At 47.4% G+C, this 20,395-nt stretch overlaps 1 protein-coding gene across 2 annotated transcripts in view; it reads left to right on the top strand.

Moving 5' to 3' along the window:
• The window catches only part of KCTD1 (potassium channel tetramerization domain containing 1), an 89,437-nt gene extending 71,571 nt beyond the window's left edge, over window positions 1–17,866 (top strand). For both annotated transcript variants that reach the window (XM_022586879.2, XM_022586878.3), the window contains exons 4-5: window positions 13,423–13,728; window positions 17,684–17,866. In XM_022586879.2, the coding sequence (XP_022442587.1) occupies window positions 13,423–13,728; window positions 17,684–17,842 (465 nt within the window). In that variant the 3' untranslated portion in view covers window positions 17,843–17,866. The remainder of the gene's footprint in view (window positions 1–13,422; window positions 13,729–17,683) is intronic.
• The last annotated feature ends 2,529 nt before the right edge of the window (window positions 17,867–20,395 follow it).

Here is a 20,395-nt window from a genome sequence, read left to right as displayed (position 1 = left end):
GTGCAACGTGGCTCCTAAATGCAAAAGTCGGCAACTTTACCAAGGATGGTCTCTTCCAACTCAGGAAGGAAAACGTATTGCGAGTCTCTAATACGGCGCCTTCCTAGACGGTGTTCAAGGATGCTCTTCAACGTATACACTCTTCTCTCTACTTGCCCCTTCCTGCCTTCCCCTCGTGCCACGCCATTCATCTGCGAGCATCGTCCGCAGAGGCCGCAGGGGACTCTCCGGGCTCCAGCCCTCAGTGTAGGGCTGGGGACCCACCTGCTTAGACACGAGGGCAGAGCGAGCCGACGGGTTTAGACAGCGGGGCCCTCGCTGCAGGGACCCCCCAGCTGCAGAGTTGACAGCCGGCCGCTTCGCACACCAGCTGCAGCGGACGGGAGCTCGGAGGGAAGTCTTCTAGAAAGCAGGCAGAAGCCCTACGTGGAGATGCGAAGCGCGGCTGAGTCCTGCACTGGGCACAGAAGGGAAGGAAGGAGTGGGGGAGGGGGAGAGGCCTGCTGCGCGTGGGCGGGGCTTCGGCAGGGACCCCAGCCTCTCATCAGACCCGGCGCCGCGGGTGGCAGGCGTTGGCTCCCAGGCTAGGGCTGGGAGAGCAATCGGCGAGTAGAGAAAGGGCTGAAAGAATGAGAGCCAAGGGTTCCTTCCTCTTTGGTGTTTTCCTAGAAGGAAGGCACTAGGAGTGGGAAAGTGGGTGGAGGAGAGAAATTTCACCTTTAGTCCTATTTGAAGGTGACTGCATTTCCAGACGCCCACTCAGAACAGTGACCTGGATAGTTCACTGGCTCCTTAAACGAGCTGCCCACCCAGGGGCTGGGGGGGGGGCACCGCCTCCTCCCCGCCGCCAGCACCGTGAAACCCGCTCCTCTCCCCTTGCGTCCTATCCATCTCAGTGAAAATGCCAGAATCCACCGTCCTGCTCCAGGCCCTACCCTCCCACATCCATCCATCGGTGGCTCTGCCTAGAGTACCCTCCGGATACTTCTCGAATCAATTCACCCCTCTCATCCCCCCTCCCTAGTCCAAGGCCCGGCAACTCTCTGGATGACTCAGGGTCCCTTCATAATTGGTGTCCCGCCTCCCACCCTTACCCCTTCTCACCCACTCTCCATGTTGAAACCAGGAGACACTTTTTTCCATTAAACTTTTTTCTTTTTTTTTTTTTTTGGTATGCGGGCCTCTCACTGTTGTGGCCTCTCCCGTTGTGGAGCACAGGCTCCGGACGCACAGGCTCAACGGCCATGGCTCACGGGCCCAGCCGCTCCGCGGCATGTGGGATCTTCCCAGACCGGGGCACGAACCCGTGTCCCCTGCATCGGCAGGCGGACTCTCAAACACTGCACCACCAGGGAAGCCCTCCATTAAACTTTTTATTTTGAGATCATGGTCGATTCTCATGCAGCTGTAAGAAATAATGGAGAGATCCTGTGTTACCCAGTTCCCCCCCAGTGTAACATCTTGCAAAATTATGCTACAACCTCACAACTGGGATGTCAGCATTGTCACAGTCAAGGTACAGAACATTTCCATCATGGCCAGGATCCCTCCTGTTGCCCTTTTATAGTTATGCCCTCCTCTCCCTCCCACTCCTCCATCTCCCACCCCATCCCTCACCAAGGGACACTTTTAAAAAAAAGTCGTGACTTGCTCCTGCTTCAAACTCTGCAGGAGTTTCCCATTCCTTGTTCATGGAGCAAAGCAGCACATCCCTGTCAGAGTGCCCAAGGCCCCTGCCTACCTCACCCGGCTCTTAACCTACACATGTGCCACACCATCTTCTTGTTCCCCTTCAGAGCAGCCCACTCTGTCTGTCTGCTGCTCTTTCCCTGGCCTTAATTTGTCACTTAGGGCTCATCATATTCATCACTAAGCCATCGTGTGCCTACTCTAGCTTAGATTTGCCTGTATCCCCGCTTCTCCGTGGTCACGCACAGTGTATTTGTAATGGTTTGTCTCTGTTGTTTAGCGCTGTGTACCCAGCTGTATGTTAGCAAATGCTTTCAGCTACAAGTGTTGAAATAGCCAATCAACAGCACCTTAAACTAATGGAGATTTATTTTTCTCACATAAGAAATCAGAGGTCCATGGCTGTTGGCAGTGGTATCTGCTCAGTGATGGTATCAAGGACAGGACTCTCTCTTTTTGTTTTGTCATCCTCAGTGCTGACGTTCTGGCCTCATGCTTGTCACCTCAGGGTCTTAAGGTGACTGCCACAGCTCCAGGCATCACATCCTCATTCAAGGCAGGAAAAGGGGACAGAAGGCTTATAACTCACAAGACTTCGTCCTTGTCAGAAGATTCCCAGGTTCTCTTTATATCTCATTGGCTAGAACTGAGCCTCCCCTAGCTGCAAAGGAGGCTGAAAAAGTGAATTTTTTTCTTTTTCAACCTCTACAGTGAGAGAAATGGGCAAAAGCTAAAGGGTTGGGCATAGCTATTGGGGAAGCTAGCCAGCAGTGTCTGTCACACTAGCTCAGCCCTGCACATAGTAACATGTAAATATCTGTGGCATAAGTGAATGAATACACGGATGGATGAGTAAATGAATGAAGTGAGTCTCACATTCAAACCAGATTCTCATTCATACCTGGTCATATACTTCCTTATATTTGAACTTTGGATATTTTGTATGTATATCCTGACTCTTTAACTACTTTGTAAGAGTCTCACAAACAGGATCATTTTTAGGTTTTTCTAGAGGACATTGTGTGCTGGACACGTAATAATTACTTAATATTAATTAATTTAAACACAGCCGAAAAAGGTCAAAAGAATCATAGGCGACCAGAAGCTAACTATAAGTAGGCACTACACTTCCATTTAAAATCATATAGGACTAAATGGAAATTATACAACATGTATGTATGTAATATCATCATCTTAAACTACTTGTCAGGGTAATATATTAACTTATAATTTCCGTGATTCAAAGAGATGCAGGGCTTCCCTGGTGGCACAGTGGTTGAGAGTCCGCCTGCCGATGCAGGGGACACGGGTTCATGACCGGGTCCGGGAAGATCCCACATGCCGCGGAGCGGCTGGGCCCGTGAGCCATGGCCGCTGAGCCTGCGCGTCCGGAGCCTGTGCTCTGCAACGGGAGAGGCCACAACAGTGAGAGGCCCGCGTACCGCAAAAAATAAAAAAAAAAAAAAAGAGATGCAGACTCCAGGGAATATAAAACAATTTATGGGGAATTACAGTCAGAAAATGGTAATAGCCATTTGTTTTTAGTTGCAGTATGTTCCAGAAACAGAGCTAGGTGTTTTAAACACATTTAAATGTGGCAGGCATTATTTTTCCTCCAAGAATATTCAGGTTAGATGCTGGGGAGAGAAAAACTGCATGGGAGATAAGCTGTGGCCCATTCCAGAGGACAGTCCCTTGAGGACTCACCCAGTCACCACCCCCAGCCCCCTACCCCTGGCTAGGATTGGGATGGGTGCTTCTCTGTACCTTTGGTGCTCCCTTGGGACTCCAGAGCTCTGAAAGACCTGCTGTTCGTCACCTCCAAGCACAGAACACACCCTTTAATTGCCTACGGTTTTAACTGTAGCCCACACTTGGGGAAAAAGACAAAAAGCATGTCAAATGAAACTCACGTATCCCAGGGCCCTGCAGCGTTTCCCACAGAACCTCTGGGTGACAGACAGGCTGTAAATTACAGAGTCTGGAACCTGGCAGAGCAGCCAAAGAACAGGTGATGATGGAGGTGCATCCATCGCAGTCTGTGCAAATCACAAACGTGGGCGCACACAGATGGGCTCTGTCTGCCCATCCCTGAGCAGTACTACAGTGCTTTCTTCCTTGGCAGAGTTTATCTCCTGACCTTGGAAAAGGGACACGGCATTTGGCTTGTGGAGAGAATCTCTCTCACTGGGTTTGCAGGGAAGCAAGCATTCCTTGATGACCTGCTCCCCTCTCCAGCTATTTAATGCTGGGTTGAGCAAATGCATGAAATCTTGAAATCACAGCATCCTACGACCCTGAAAATCTCGTTCTGCAAATGTGCTGTCTGAGCTAGATACCCATTTAACAATTTAGATAATTTCATACTTCAGAACACCACTGAAGTGGCAGCTGCTTGTGCGCTGCTCCCACTGAAAGGCGTTGGAATCTGTTCTCTAGATAAGTGATTGTAGAACTTCTCTGCCGTGTTTTATTATGGATAATAATAAAACTTCCCTTCCTTTCCCCTCACCCCTAATTATACTGATTTGTTCACTGTTGCTCTATTTTCTGCTCACTCCCAGGCATGCATGGGCGTGTGTGTGTGCACACACCCATATACACACGCATGCACACAGTTGGAATTCCCAGCACATCAGGAGTCCAGAGCTTTGGTTCCTTTTTTGATGGGGAACCACAAAATTACCCCTCTCTAGGCTTGTATTCTGAACCCCTTTGGTAAGTGCCCGCATGTTGCTAACATCTTTTGTGGTCTCTGGATAGATGTCTCCCCTTCTTAGATAAAGAAAAATTTGCTAGCAGACAGCTTCCAGCTTACCTCTCCCTGGCTTAAGTTCAAAAGTCTATTAGTTATTTCTAATAACCTTTTAATATTGCAGAAGAAGTATATCTACGTTGTAGGAAACCTGGAAAAATAGACAAGCAAAAAGAAAAGTTTCAACAGTATATTCCCACCACTCAGAGATTGCCGATGTTAAAACTTCAGTGCATAGGCTTCTGGGTCTTTTGCTATGCTTATTAGACAATATCTCTACCTTTCCATTTTAATAAAATTTTATTTCCTCTAATACTGCAACCATATTCAGATTTCCCTGGTAGACCCCCAGAATGTCTTTTCTATGTGGTTTTTTTTTTTTTGATACAGGGATTCTTTATTTTTTATTTTATTTTTGGCTGCATTGGGTGTTTGTTGCTGCGCGCGGGCTTTCTCTAGTGCTGAGCGGGGGCTACTCTTCACTGCAGTGCGCAGGCTTCTCATTGTGGTGGCTTCTCTTGTTGAGCACAGGCTCTAGGCGTGCGGACTGCAGTAGTTGTGACACGCGGGCTCATTAGTTGCGGCTCACAGGCTGTAGAGCACAGGCTCAGTAGTTGCAGTGCACGGGCTTAGTTGCTCTGCGGCATGGGGGTTCTTCCCGGACCAGGGATTGAACCCCTGTGCCCTGCATTGGCAGGCAGATTCTTATCCACTGAGCCACCAGGAAAGTCCCTTCTGTGTGGTTTTTCCAAGCTGGTATCTGATCCGAGACCTCGATGAACCTAGTTATTTTATGTCCCTTCCTTTTATTATCTAGCATAGTCCCTTTTTATATGATGCTGACTTGCTGAAGAGACCGGGCCACTTGCCCTACACAATGTCCCACCATCTGGATTTGTCTGGTTGCTTTGTCACGTGAGCTCATTACGCTAACCTCTCATTTCCTGTAAACTGCAACTTGTATCTAAAGACTTGATAGGGTTAAGTTAAATATTTTGGTGAGAATACATCTCCAGTGATGTTGGGTACTTCATATTACGTCACATTAGCAAACACATGTGGTTGAGTCACCACTAATGATCCTAGGAGTGACCATTCAATCAGGGTACGTTCCGTGTTCCTGTAGTTGCAACAAAAATGATTCCTGTCTAGCTCAGAGTTTCTCAGCTCACAGTATTAACATTCTGAGCCACATGATTGTTGTGGTAGGGCTGTCCCATGCATTGTCGGATGTTGAGTAGCATCCCTGGCCTCTACCCACTACATGCCAGTAGCACCCAACCCCTCCCAGTTATAGAACCAACAATGTCTCCAGACATTGCAAAATGTCCTAGCTTAAGGAAAAGAGGAAGGAAGGATTTATGGGATGGATTCTCGTTTATCTCACAGAATTAGTGGGAACATTCTCTCAGGGGTGGAAACACCAGGGCAGCTCTGAGGACCTTGGTTGTGGGAGTCTGTGGGCTTCTAGACTGCTGCCCTTAACCTGGCTCTGCCCCAGCAATGCCAGGGTCTCTCTCCCCTTTTTTGGTTCCACAGAGAGACCATCTGATTGGCTCCACTTGGCTCTGATGCTGGTGCTTTAGCCAATCAGCTGTGGCAACACAGACATGGCTTCTAGGTACTCATTCCTGAGGAACGAACTTTCTCAGAGGAGGCAGAGTGCTGAGCTGGGGAGACCTTCCCCCCCACCCCGCCGGAAGTTTCTTCTTCCCTAGCACCTGAGAGAGTGCCCACTCAGGATGTCGGCCCCCGCCCACGGTCTCAGCTCTGCCACCTAGAGTTTGCGTCCCTGCTGAGGGACTGTTGCTCCTGGTACGCCTGCCGAGACCCACTTCTCTCCCTCTCCCCAGGACACTCCCTCCGAGGCAGGACAAGCTGCAGTAACCAGAGGTAGCAACCAGCGCCAGCGCCCTGTCAGATAGCATCCCAGCCCTGGCCACACGCCAGGGTGTGGCTTCCAGATGCTCATGGATCTGCCTTGGGCTCTGCCCTCGGCACCCTGTCAGATAGCATCCCAGCCCTGGCCCTCGCCATCCTGCACAACAGCCCTAACTCCTGCAGCCTCGTGATCCAGTGACTTGCTGCGCCAGGGTGTGGCTTCCAGATGCACATGGATCTGCCATTGGCACCCTGTCATTGTCACCTGTGGACACTTTAGCTTTTCTCTGGGAGAGTCAGAGAGGTGGGGTGTGGAGACAGTGGCCGGGTAGAGAAGGGACCTTGCCACCTCTCACGTTACCTTCAGTAGCTATCAGGGCTGGGCATCCTTGGCCCAGGAAAAGGAGTGGTCGGGAGGGGCTGGAAGATGGTGTTCAGATGGTGCTGAACAGGGAAGAAGACTCCTGGCCGGAAGTACTAAGTGGTAGCAGGGCAAAAGGAGTGAGTGGGCCAGTCCTCCTGGGCTTTGAAGAAAAGGAAGGGGTTTGGGGGCGGGGAAAGCAGACCAGGTGGAGCACAGAGGAGTTTTAGGGCAGTGAAACTACCTTGTATGATATTATAATGCTGGATACATGTCATCAGACAGTTGTCCAAACCCACACAGTGTTCAACAGCGAGAGTGAACCCTAACGTGAGGACTTCGGTTATGATGTGTCAGTGTAAGTTCATAGATTGTAACAAATGGACCAGTCTGGTGGAGGCTATGGATAGCCAGGGAGGCTGTGCATGGGTGGGGGGAGGGGGCATATGGGAAACCTCTCTACCTTCTGCTCAGTTTTGCTGTGAACAAAACTGCTCTAAAAAAAGAAAATTGAAAGGAAGGAAAAAAGGAAGGAAAGGAGGGAGGAAAGGAGGGTTACAGAGCCAGGGGAATTAAGAACCTTAGAGGTCCCAAACCTCAAACACTGAAAAAACTGTGATGGCCCACCTCCCCCTAAAAAACACATGTTTTTAAAGCCAAGTTTTCTAAGGATCTGTTTTTGTTTATGATTACTACATGGATGCTATTGTTGAAATGTAAAATATAAAATCCTTTCATTCCCCCTCATTTTCTTGGCGCCTCCTCTTTGCAGGTGCCCAGATACATACATACCCTGCCTTCTGGGGAACCAAGCACGGCCCGAGAGACCCGGGAGCAGGACCCCCTGTCCCGAGCGCGGGTGGGAGAAGAGCTGCTAGAGCTCCGGGGAGGAGTCGGATGCATTCCTCGTAGAAAAACCCTCTTTGTGCCCACGGTACCTAGCATGGCCGATGCACATAAACAGGTCTTAAAATGAATGAGTGAGTGGCTGAGTTGCCTTTTGAGTGGAAGGACCTGTGAAACTTCAAGTACATTAGGTGTGAAATAAGCCTTTCAATGGTTTTGTGGAACTAGAAGCCGTGTGTGGTAGGCTGAGTAATGGCCCCCAAAGGTGTCCACATCCCAATCCCCAGGAACCTGTGAATGTCACCTTACGTGGCAAAAGGGACCTTGCAGATGTGATGAAGTTTAAGGGTTTGGAGATGGGGAGATTATCCAGGATAACCCAGGTGGACCCAATAGAACCACGGGAGTCCTTAGAAGTGAAAGAGGAAGGCTGGGGGGTCAGAGTCAGAGAAGATATCAGGAAGGAAGTGGTGTGATGGTTAGCCATGAGCCAAGGAATGTGTGGGCAGCCCCTGGAAGCTGGAAAACACGAGGAACCTGATTCCCCCCATGAACCTCCAGAAAAAGAGGCAGCTCTGCCAATACCCCGTCTTTGTTCTGTGAGACCCGTTTCAGACTTCTGACCTCCAGAACTGCAAGAGAATAAATTTGTGCTGTTTTACACCACCAAATTTGTGGTAATTTCTGACAGCAGCAGTAGGAAACCAATACACTGTGTTTATCACTTTCCTCCCTGTATGAAAAGTGTCTTCTGAATTCAAATATTTAATCAAGAAATAAGCTTTGGGAAAACGGCCCATCTGCCTTTTGGAGTCCACGCACATTTACTTTCCTGTTTCGTGTACTTCTCTCCAAGGTCTCAGGGAAGCCCAATGTATTCACCTGTAAAATGAGATCTTCATCTTTCTGCCTCTCAGAATTATTGCAAATCTCAAAAAAAAAAATTCCTTTTTATTTTAAAAATATGTATTCTAGGGTGTTAAATTATTTAAACAGGATAATACATCTGTGAATAACCTATCTTTTACTGAATATGAGGCTAAGCAAGAGATGGGGTGGATGCTGTCTTAACAAGAGAAGGTAATGTCAGCGTGGGAGCAGAGAAGAGTAATGGCTACTAGAACATTCTGGACTTGCTTTGCTGAAAGCAGACACGGATGCTTTGGATTCACTTCCTTCAAAAGAAGAACTGGGGCCAAACCTGCTTCAGCCCCGTAAACGCCTGCCCATTTCCACCTCGTCCCTTGGGAACAAGAGGCTGGGTCGTCTAGAGTTTGTAAAAAGCCAATGAAAGGAAGGCGGGCGTCTTCAGATAGGAACTGAGTCTTCAGGGAAAAAGACTTCAAAAGATTGAGATACCAGAAGAGATGAGCACAAGGCCAGAAAATCTAAAAGGAAACAGGATAAACCCTAAACAACGTGAAATGTAGACAGTAAAATTATATGATCCTGACTGAGGAAGGAAAGGAGGATGAGGCTTCTGGAGAGAGTGGCCGTGGAGACTGAGTCTGTTCTGCAGGGAGTTCTCGGATGAGACGGGAGGCGGGCGTTAGGAAGCAGAGAAGGACGGATGTAAAGGAGCCTACCGTGAAAAGAACAGCCAGCGTGAGCTTAGCTGTGCAGAAAATGGTTACAGAGTGACCCTTCTGGTGCTCGGGCTGGTGGAGGACGATGCTGGGAGGCGAGTCAGAGTGGGGAGCCAATGGCCACGCCAAGCGCACGCGCTCAGCTGTTCTCCAGCCCTCCCTCCCTAGCGCAGAGGGCGGCCCCGTCCTGCAGACCAGATGGTGCGGCGGTAAAGGAAGAAGTGGAGCCAGGATAGTCAAGAGACAGTAAAAGAACACCTGGCAGCTTGAGGTAGTTCAAGGCTAGGCCTGTGAGATGACGTCCCAGGTGCAGGATGACCTTCGGGAGAGCCCTTTTAATCCTTCACTTTACTGACCCCTAACTAGCAGGGTCCTTGAGCCGCCCTGAGCAGGGCCAGAGGGCTGGCAAGGCCAGTGTTCCCCTCACCTTCCAAGAGCGGTTAATGTGAACAACATTACGTAGGGAGGGGCTCAGTCCATGGCGGACTTCAGAGTGGATTATTACACACTTGCTTTGTGAACTCAGAGGAAAGAAGGAGAAGGTCAGAGTCAGCGTAGGGGGGACTTGTAACCCAGGCCCTGTTAGTCTCATTACTTCGGGGTTATGGTAGACAAACTGGTAGATCAGGGTGTTTGCACGGACACAGGCTCATACAGTAGCGGGGCTGGAAGCAACTTGAATGCGATTGATTCCACTCGCTTGACAGGTAAGTACACTGGAGCCCTAAACAGTTAAGGGGACTAGCTGGCAGTATGGTGACTTGGAGCCCCTCCCAGACCTCCAGCCTTTCCCCTGGAGTCCCACCCAAACACACAGTATTTCAACAAGAATCTAACAAATGCCACAGTTATGGGCTGGATTACAGATTGTATACCCAGGTGGCAGCCAGAATCCAGAGACTTAATTTATTAGCTGACTGTCAGCCTGAACAAAGCCCTGTATGTAGCCCTGTCCTCTCAGTACTTTTAGAAATGATTCACACATAGAAATAGGACACCCAGTTCAAAATGACACAAAAACGAGAGGGAGACCGAGAACATGGGTGAAAGAATTTGAATTTTCTCAGTACCTTGGAACAAACTCAGAACCTACAGTATGTAATTTAAAGAGGGATAAATAATGGAGGACTTAAAATTTTTCACAAAAGCTGAATGGGGAAGACCTAGCTCCACAGAAGCTTTGTGGAAAAGGCGTAGGGATTTCACTGTGAGCCTAAGCAGAATGTGAATAGAGTAATGGGACTGTGGGGAAGGCAGGAAAGCTGATATGACCTTATGCCGTGTGGTGGGCAGAGTAATGCCCCCCAAAGACGTCCATGTCCTAACTCCTGAAAGCTATAACTGTGTCACCTCACACAGCAAAAGGGATTTTGCAGATGTGACTAGATGAAGGATTTTGAGATGCGGGGATTATCCTGGATAATCCAGGTGGACCCAACATACTCAAAGGATCCTTACAAGTGAAAGAAGGAGGGGAAAGGGTCAGAGTAAGAGGAGGAGATGTGACAATGGTAGCAGAGCGGGGAGCGATGCAGGACCAGAAGCCAAGTGGTGCAGGCAGCCTCTGGAAGCTGGAAAAGGCAACGAAATGGATTCTCCCCTAGAGCTTCCAGAATAAACAGCCTTAGTGATTCATCTTGGACTTCTGATTCCCAGAACTACAGGAGAATAAGTTCATGTTGTTTTAAGCTACTAAACCCGTGCTAATTATTACAGCAGCAACAGAGAACTAATACAGACTGCATTCATAGCAGTTACAGTGTCCAGCCAAGCAAAGGTGGTGCAGTGCACTCATGAGATCGCATCTGAAATGTTAGGTTCCATTCTGGTTTGGGTTTTAGGCAGCATGTTGACAAATTCAAGTACAGTTGACCCATGAACAATGCAAGGATTGGGGGGGCAACCCTCCTCGCAGTTGAAAATCTGCATATGATTTAATCGGCCCTCTGTGTCTGCAGTTACACATCTGCGGATTCAACCAACTGCACATCATGTCACACTGTGGTACCTATTTAGTGAAAGAAGTCCACATGTAATTGGACCCGTGTAGTTCAAACCCGTGTTGTTTAAGGGTCAGCTGTACATACTAGATGTTGAAGAACTTCGAAGTCATAACAAATGAAAGGGAGCTGAAACGATTGGGTATTTTCAGCCTGAATAATATTTAGACATAACAGTTGTCTTCAAATGTTTGAAGGGTTAACACGTCAAAGATTAAGATCACTGAAACCCCAGAGTGCGGAATTAAGAACAAATAAGTTGAAGTTACAGGAAATTCAGGTCATTCTAACAAAGACATTTACAACAATCACAGCTTCAAACAAAGCAAATACTGTGCCTTGTTAAAGAGTAAGCTTCCCACCTCTGGAAGCATTCAATCAGAGGCTGAATGATCACTACTCAGTGACATTAGAAAGGATTCCTCCATGACTCCAAGGGTCAAGGTTGGTCAAGAAGACTGCTGTGAGCAGTTTTAAGATCTGAAGACTTGATGGCATGTTTTTCACTGGAGTCCGGATTCTTTTTCATGCTAAAATTTGTAATTAAATCTCACAGGAGAATAAAAAGCAGTAGCATTGTGTAACTCTCAATACTGTTTAAATCTCATTGAGAGCTGTCATCTTGATGAGTAAGATATTAAGGTCAGTATGTCACAGTTGGTGGACTTCAAAGATGACCAGGGCACGGTAGTGGGGTCCCCAGGTTGACCAGGAGGAACCTGCAGTTCCCTCACTCCAACCCTCAGGCTGGGCTGGTCTGGGGGCTCGGTTCTGCCCTCAGAGCGACCACACTGCAGCTTGGTTCTCAACACCTCAAACCGAGCAGTATCTCCTGTGAGACAGGAGGCGAAGTAGATGAAATGAGATGCTTGGAGCAGTGGGCTGCTCTCCTGCAGGGAGCCAGGCTCCTGTAGTGATGGGGTTGCTAGGAGACGACAGAGTAAAGCAGCAGCCCCTTCTGCTGATCAGCGTCCAGGTCATGTCTTAACACCTGGCCCGAGTTAATCAGCATGGAAGGTAGACGATCCAGCTAGGGACCCACTCATACTTTCTTGCCCCTCCAACTCTGTTTTCTGTGGAAGCCTTGAATAATGCTCCAGCTGTTGATTTGCAAGAAAAAGCAAAGTGCCAAATAAAGCAGCTCTCCTGAAGTCGTGCCCTCCTATGCTCCGTCCCGAGGCCTCTGGCGGCCCTCGAGCCCTGGGCTCAGGCATTGGCTCTCCTGCAGGCACGGGGCACCGCCTGCCAGCTCCAGCCCGTGGAAGGAAGGAGAAATGCGTGTCGGTTGATTAAAATGTTCTCAACCAGCGTGTCTGGACAAGTGTCCATGTACCTCACAGCCAGAGATGATTGTGGCCATAGCTACGTTTAGACATAATATTGACCTGCTTGATAACATTCTTCCTGAGCTGCTGCCTCCCCGTCATCCTCTTTTGTCCTCCCATTCAGTGGCTTGTGTGTGTTTTAATAGATTTTTTTTTTAAGACAAGAGAAAAAGAAACCACGCCCGAAGACTGGGTGACTGCATTTTCAGAAGTGGACTAGTTTCCTTTCCTGCACATCTGTCTTTCAGCAGCCCAGGCCTGAGGCTCTCTCACTTTGTTTGCCTCTCTCACTTTGTGATGGCGGCACCGAGGGCTGGTGGAGGGCAGTGCGTCCTCCATCAGCCTCCCCCAAACCATCACCCATCCCGCAAGTTTAGGTAAAAACAGCATGCGTGCCCTCCAGGTGCCCATCCACCCGTTTTCCAGCCCCACCTCCACCATGGCCCTGCCCCTCCCCCTCCTGTGAGACGTTCTGTAGCTGCCACTGAAGGTGACAAGGAGCATAGGCTCCTGGTGAATGGTGCACAGCTATGCCTCCCCCGCCTTGACCCATATAGGCGTTCCATCCAGCGGCCATAAAGTGGATTCTCATTGACACAAACTGTAAACACCCAAAGGCATTTTTCTACAAAAGAGAAAAGTCTTGGTGAATCCTTTCACATCCTAGTTTTCTCATCCGCAAAATGGGAATAAAAACATGGTTCCCAAGTCACTGGGCAATTATGGGGATTTCATGAAAGCACTTAGAACGGTCCCACCTGCCCCTTAATACCCTTAGCTCCTATTATAATCACTGAATGAATGAATGAATGAATGCAAACTGAGTCTGTACCAAAGTGTTATATAAGTGAAAAATTTACACCCAGATTTGATTATTGAAGTAACAGGGGTGAAAAATTCACCTCTCATATGTGGACATTTTTGGCACCTTAAGTTTGCATTTTACACTGTGGAATACCTTTTTTGTTTGTTTTTTCAGGACTACACTTTGTTATATGAAGAGGCAAAATATTTTCAGCTTCAGCCCATGTTGTTGGAGATGGAAAGATGGAAACAGGACAGAGAAACCGGTCGCTTTTCTAGGCCCTGTGAGTGCCTCGTGGTACGTGTTGCCCCAGACCTCGGAGAAAGGATCACGCTCAGTGGTGACAAATCCTTGATAGAAGAAGTGTTTCCAGAGATCGGCGACGTGATGTGTAACTCCGTCAATGCAGGCTGGAATCACGACTCGACACACGTCATCAGATTTCCACTGAATGGCTACTGTCACCTCAACTCAGTCCAGGTATAGTGTCATCACACACTGTGTGGCATTGAATGTTGCTCTTAATGCTGTTATCTTGCCTTCATGTGGTACCTTTCCTCCAGAGAGCTGGAGAACCCTCACATGGTTGGGGGGCGTAAACTGTTCACCCCTCTCTCTACAGCAGTCATTCAGTCATTCCACAAACATTTATTGAACATCTACTGTGTGCCGGGTGCTGGTATGAACACTGGTGATACAGAAGGGAAGAAAACAGACAACAGCCCTCTTTTCATGGAAAAGAGGGAATTATATTATGGGAATGGGGGTGGGAGGGTGCAAACAATAACCAACCTAAATGATGGGCAGGTAGTGAGAAGAGGATGCCTAGGGCAGGGTATCCTGGCAGGGGGAGCAGCAGTTCTGAAGCCCCCAGGGTAGGAGCACGTGCTTGACATAATGAGGAGTATCAGGAAAGCCAGCGTGGCTTTAAGCGAGTAAAGGTGGGGTGGGTAGTGCAGAGCCCCCCCCAGGGACAGATGGTGGAGTGCCCCACAGAGGGTGGGAAGAGCTCTGGGATTCTTTGTTTTGGTTTCTTTGGGGTTTGGTTCCCTTGCTTGTATGAGTCAAATGGAAAGCCATTTGAGGATTTTGAGCAAGAGACTGACACGTTGTAACTCGTATTTGAAAGTGAATATTCCAGCAACAGGTGGAAACCAGGGGGAGCAAGGGGACCAGTTAGAAAGCTGGTCCAAGCAATAACTGAGAAGTTTCTGACTCTGAATATCTTTTTTTTTTTTTGGCTGCACTACGCGGCATGCGGGATTTTAGTTCCCCGACCAGGGATTGAACCCGTGCCCCCTGCAGTGGAAGCACGGAGTCTTAGCCACTGGACTGGCAGGGAAGTTCCAAAGTAATTTTGTTTGTTTGTTTTGGAGGCACCACACAGCTTGGGGGACCTTAGTTCCCTGTCCAGGGATTGAACCCCGGGCCCTCGGCAGTAAGAACGCAGAGTCCTAACCACTGGACTGCCCTGAATATCTTGAATGTAGAGCTGACAAGGTTTTTCTGACAATGGCTCTGGGTTGTGGGACAGAAGCAAAGATGACTAAGATTTTTGATGGAGGAACTGGGTGAATGGAATTAGTATTTTCTGAGATAGAGAAGTTTATGGGAGAAGAAGACTTAAGGGCAGAATTCAGAAGTTTGGTTGACAAGGTGTGAGGGGCCACGTGCCTTAGATGATGGTGATTGTGGTCACCGTCGTAACTGACGCGTGCCAGCCCTGGGCCAAGCGTTGTCCGTGCTTGTCTTCTTACACCAACCCTAACAGGTAAGCACTGTAAATTCCCTGTCTTGCTGATGAGAAAAAGGAAGCGCACCTGGGTCTTGACTCCAGGTCTGTGTGATTCAAAACGATTTGAAGTCAATGGAGTCAGGGTTTGGGGGCTTTTCTCTGTCTTTTTAGTTGGAACGGGTCCATGGCTTTATTCAGTATTGAGCCAACAAAACCTCTCCCCAAACTCCAAGACTAGAAGCACCCACTCTACCATTCTGCCTCTTGAGGATGGTTTCACAGCTATTTATCATTTTAAAGTTTTGTGATCAGGTGTCTGAGAGCAGAGTAGCAGGAAGCTGGCAGACACTGAGCCCTGGGCATGCCAGAGGAAGGCACACACCCCAGCAGGCAGCGGGTGGCGCCTGGGCTGTGCAGGCCTGGAGTCGCACCCTGGACCGCCCTGTGCAGTTCCTGAGCGGGGCCTCAGCGATTTAGAAAAGCCTCTAGAGCCCTGAAAGCCTTTGCCCTCCTCCCCGTGCCCTGCCCCGCCCCCCTCCCCCAGCTCTCTCTAGACAGCATTTCATTGCTTCTCTAGGGCCCCATCCCTAGGGCCACTGAATAACTATCAGAAATTCACAAGCCTGACACGTTTCCCAGTCATTCGAGTCTGATCAGATGTGGATTTCCACCTGGATTAACTTCGTCATGTGACATGGCCATGCGAGCTCCTGCCCCATCTAGAGGGCAGGCACCGTCCTCTAGGCGTTCAGAGGCTTTGGGATAAGGCACAGGAGCCCTGAGAGCTACCCAAGTGATTTTAATATTCCCAAATGATCACTAACTTTAAGGAACTTTGCTATTAACGAGTTGTGGCTTAAAAAGGAACAGTCAAGAAGCATACATAAGCTATCTGCATTACACTGGGATAAGCTTTACCATCTTCAAGGTAACATTGGATCATATTGAATAATTATCATATGCATATTAGACCCTCTGGGGAGGAAGCTTAGGGACTTCCTTATATTAGCAATTTAGCGACCTAACAACACTGAAAGACAAACGGTATGAGTTAAGTTCTTTATTCTTCAGCTTCCTCTACCTTTGTAATTTCTCTCCTGATCAAGGCAAAAAAATCCTTTCCAAGGCAGTGGTTTGGCCAAGCAGGCTGGGGTGCTCCTTGCTGACAAGCTACATTCCTGCCTCTACTGGGGAAATCTCCTGAGAGTGAGCTGTTCACCTTTTTACTCACCTGCCACCAAAGCACATCTTAATGTGCTTGATTCTGAACTTAGAGATTGTTTTCTTCATAGCGTCCTTCTGCTGCCTGGTGTGCATATGCATTGTGAATTTATGTATAGAAGTAGACAACTGCAGGGAAGAGTGTTCATTTTGTTCCCATAAGGGCTTTTTTTTTTTAATTTGCCACCATTTGAGGTTTTAATTTTTAGAATGCATACTCTTGCTTTCCCATCTCATCTAGTTAGCTCTTTTGCAAAATAGCAGATTATATTACATGCAAAAGTAGCCAACCAAAAAATAATAATTCAAAAAAAGACATAGTAAGGATTCACTGTAATTACATTTTGAGAGTTATTTGGTAACATTTCACTTTGTTCCAAAAATTTTAAAAATTTGAGCCAGGCATTTTTTCTAAAGTTATGATTGAGTCATCTTGCCTTTAGAGTGGTGTAGATATAATTTAATTACATCCAGAATCCTAGCAGGGAACATTTGCAAATCTAATATTTGTTGGATTCCTAAATAAACAGAATGCTGTAGATCAGTTTCCTGTATTTCTGCGTATCTAAGAGTTGCAGGAAATGTTTCCTGCATTCAAGTGTGTCAGACAAGTAGTGACAAACCCAGGGATCTTTCTGGCATTAGGTATTTGATTTCAAAATCAGAGATTATATGGGTTATGTTTGTATGAGAAGTTTAGAACATCTTTATTTTTGGATATATTTTCTAATACAGATCATATACAACCATTGCATTTATTCTTGCCTCCCTGGATACACTCAAGGCAATAGAACTATTTCAAAAGCCACAAACTTGAAAAGCTGTAGATAAACCTCCACTGTCTTTAATAGTCCATTTCTTCTGCTGTTGAAATTGCGTCAGTCTTTAAAGCTGAAATATATTAACTCAGTTTCAGGAAATTTGAACAATGGCCCAGTCAAGAGTGAATGAGTTGAGGCTGAATCACCGATGGAGTAAATTCAGATAATATCACTGTCTCTCCATAGTCTTTATCATCTCATCGAATATATGTTAGTGGTAAATGAGCTTTGAAATGTGAACCCTCTCTTTCTGCAGAGAAGGTGGAGTTGCACATTGCAAAAAACATGGGATTTGAGGCCAAAGAGACCTAAGTTGGAAACCCAATTCCATCACTTACTAGGAGTGAGCCTCAGTTTTCTCATCTGTCAAATGGACTAACTCCACCCATTATGCAAGGTGGTTGTAATGAGTAAATGAACTTGGCATGTGTAAAGCTAGCGTGTGAAGGAACATTTTAGGTATTAAAAACGTTTGCTCGCTCCCTTCTGCCCTGTAATCCAGAGTTTTGTTTGAAAGCAGAGAAACAGAGATTTAAGGGTTGGATAAGATGAACCAGAGCTGCACATGATCTCAAACTTGGGGACAGTCTTTGGGCTGTTTATGTGGCCAAAGGACCTAGCTCACCCCTAACTGCCTGCTTGTATCGGTCCCTCACAGGTCCTTGAGAGGTTGCAGCAAAGAGGATTTGAAATCGTGGGCTCCTGTGGGGGAGGAGTGGACTCATCTCAGTTCAGCGAATACGTCCTGCGGCGGGAACTGAGGCGGACGCCCCGTGGACCCTCTGTCATCCGGATAAAGCAAGAGCCTCTGGACTAAGTGGACATATTTCTTATGCAAAAAGGAGAAAACATACACAACAAATAATGCAAACAAGAAAGGGACATTTATGTGCAGTTGGGACAGCAAACCAAGTCCTGGACCTAAAATTGAATAAAAGACACATTTATATCCAATAGAGACCACACCTGTATTCATATGGGAACAATTGGAATAGTGATATCCTCAAGGTGTAAAAAATATATAAATATATATATATATGTCAAAAGGTAGGAAATGCAAAAAAAGAAAAAAAGGTGGTAGCTACAGTTGGTGCTGTGATGGCCGTGAAGTGTCCTGGGCCTCCCAAGGCCTCTGACCAATAAACAAGCCACGAGCAGTGAGGACGCGTCTCCTTACAGTTTCCATTGCCAACAGCCATCCATTCTTTCTTTTTCCTTTGTCCTTCTTTTTCCTTTTTTAAAAAAACAAGAACACTTAGAATCGCATTTCTTTGCATATGGAAGTTTCATGTCTCTCTTTAGACGGGGGACTGGGCAGGACTTCAAAAACAGCTCTCACGAGCACACTGCATTCGAAAGACGTTAGACATGAAATTTTAAATGTAGTTTGTACAGAAGTCACACTTTTTTGTCCGCCTCACAGATGTGAACATGACTTTGTTTTTAAACCGATCAGTTTTGCAAAGGGGCCAGAATTATTACTTGTTAGAGTTGCTCCAGTTTGAGTCTGCTGCTTTCCTACAGTTTTTCAAATTTTATAATGTATTAAATACAATAAACTCTGTTTAAAAAATAAGGTCTGTGTGAAACACACGTGTTGGGGCGAGGCGGTATTAAAACGAAATTTTTCTATTTTAAAATTTTCTGTGTCGAACATTAAAAAGAGGCCTAAAAGCTGAGGCCATTGTTGAGACCCAAACCCACTAAAGGATAAGGATGTCGACCCTCCTTCTGAACAGTTCTGTTACTGCTCAGTGTTAGGTCGGGTGCTTTGTTATTCTGCATTGGTTAGCAAGATAAACCTTCCTTCCTGTGAGTTTACAAATTTCAGTTCTCTCTTGCTGCAGAGCGAACCACACCCAAACTTAGCAGCTTACAACATTTTCTTCTCTCTCTTGATTCTGTGATCCTCTTGTGTGGATTGGCCTGCGTGTGATGTCATCTGGGGCGTGGCCGGGGCGCCAGTCCCCACTGGCCATGGGCCTCTTCATGTGGTTTGGGCATCTCCCAGCATGGGAGCTAGGTTCCAAGAGGAAGGAAGGAAGACACGGTCCCCTGGAAGGCCAGGCCTGGAGCTACTCAATGCACTTCTGCAGGAATCTGTTAGTTCAGCAGATACAGAGCCAGCCCAGATTCAAGGAGGGGCAGGGGATAAAAACACACCTCCTGTAGGGGAGAGTGCCAAAGAAGTTGTAGCCAAATTGAATCTACCATAACACCTGTTCAAAAAAATCCAAAAAGTAAGGCATTAATGGCTTTGGAAGAAGTAGGGGAAAATCTCAGGGCCAGAATGATGACTTTCTTATTAGCCAAAGAGGCGAGAAACCGGAGATGTCAGTACCAGTTTGGAATCAGGCCCTCAGCTTTTCCAGGGTATTAGTGATTCTGAAGACTCCTCTGTCAGTGCTGCCACCACCTTTCTTCCTTACTTCCTCTTCCTCATTCCAGACACTCAAAATAAACCTGGCATGACGATAAGATTGACAGGTAAACTATAATGTGTTTCTGAGGCAGAGATGTTCCTGTGGTGATGTACTATTTCCATCCTGAACTTTCTTTTTTTAAATTAAAAAGTCTATGCCTGAGGACACTAGTAATAAAAACATTTGGGGCTTCTGAAACTACAGGTAAGCTGTTAATGGCTCCAATCACCCCCCTGAAACACAGAGGCAGCCCAAACACTGAATTACTCTAATGACTGCCAGCCAGGCTTTCACGTGGTTGTATAATTTCCCCTTATTGGCGACTAATACACACCACTGTATCAGATGGAGACAGCCAGGGCTGCTCCCACCGGCTGCCTGGTCATCCGCGTCTGCTGAAAGGAAAACAAAATTGCTCTATGATTTTACTGGTAATCCATTCTCAGTGGGTAAAATTTCCTAAAAGCAATAAAGCAAGGGCCCCACTTTGGGACTTTCTGTTGGTTATTGTCATCAGTGAACATTTACCCAGCCCTCTCTCTGGGCAGTTAGTATTGTCCCAATCAAACACTCCACAGAGTTATGTGTACTTTGTTCTCTTCTGAGCTCTTATGCCCATTTATACAACTACAACCCAGTTGTGCATTCTTTCTACAGAAACTCCAATCCATTTCAACAGAGCAAACACGTCAGATGTTATGTTGATTTTTTTTTTTTTTTTTTTTGCTGTACACGGGCCTCTCACTGTTGTGGCCTCTCCCGTTGCGGAGCACAGGCTCCGGACGCGCAGGCTCAGCGGCCATGGCTCACGGGCCCAGCCGCTCCGCGGCACGTGGTCTCTTCCCGGACCCGGGGCACGAACCCGTGTCCCCTGCATCGGCAGGCGGACTCTCAACCACTGCGCCACCAGGGAAGCCCTATGTTCATGTTTTTAGGTCTTACAACGA

This window comes from Delphinapterus leucas, chromosome 14, assembly GCF_059928025.1.
Source record: "Delphinapterus leucas isolate spDelLeu-1000000601 "Yukka" chromosome 14, BTC_Dleu_Yukka2, whole genome shotgun sequence".
Taxonomy (NCBI): Eukaryota; Metazoa; Chordata; class Mammalia; order Artiodactyla; family Monodontidae; genus Delphinapterus; species Delphinapterus leucas.
Note: the sequence above shows the minus strand (reverse complement) of the source record. Positions and strands in the feature narration are given on the sequence as shown.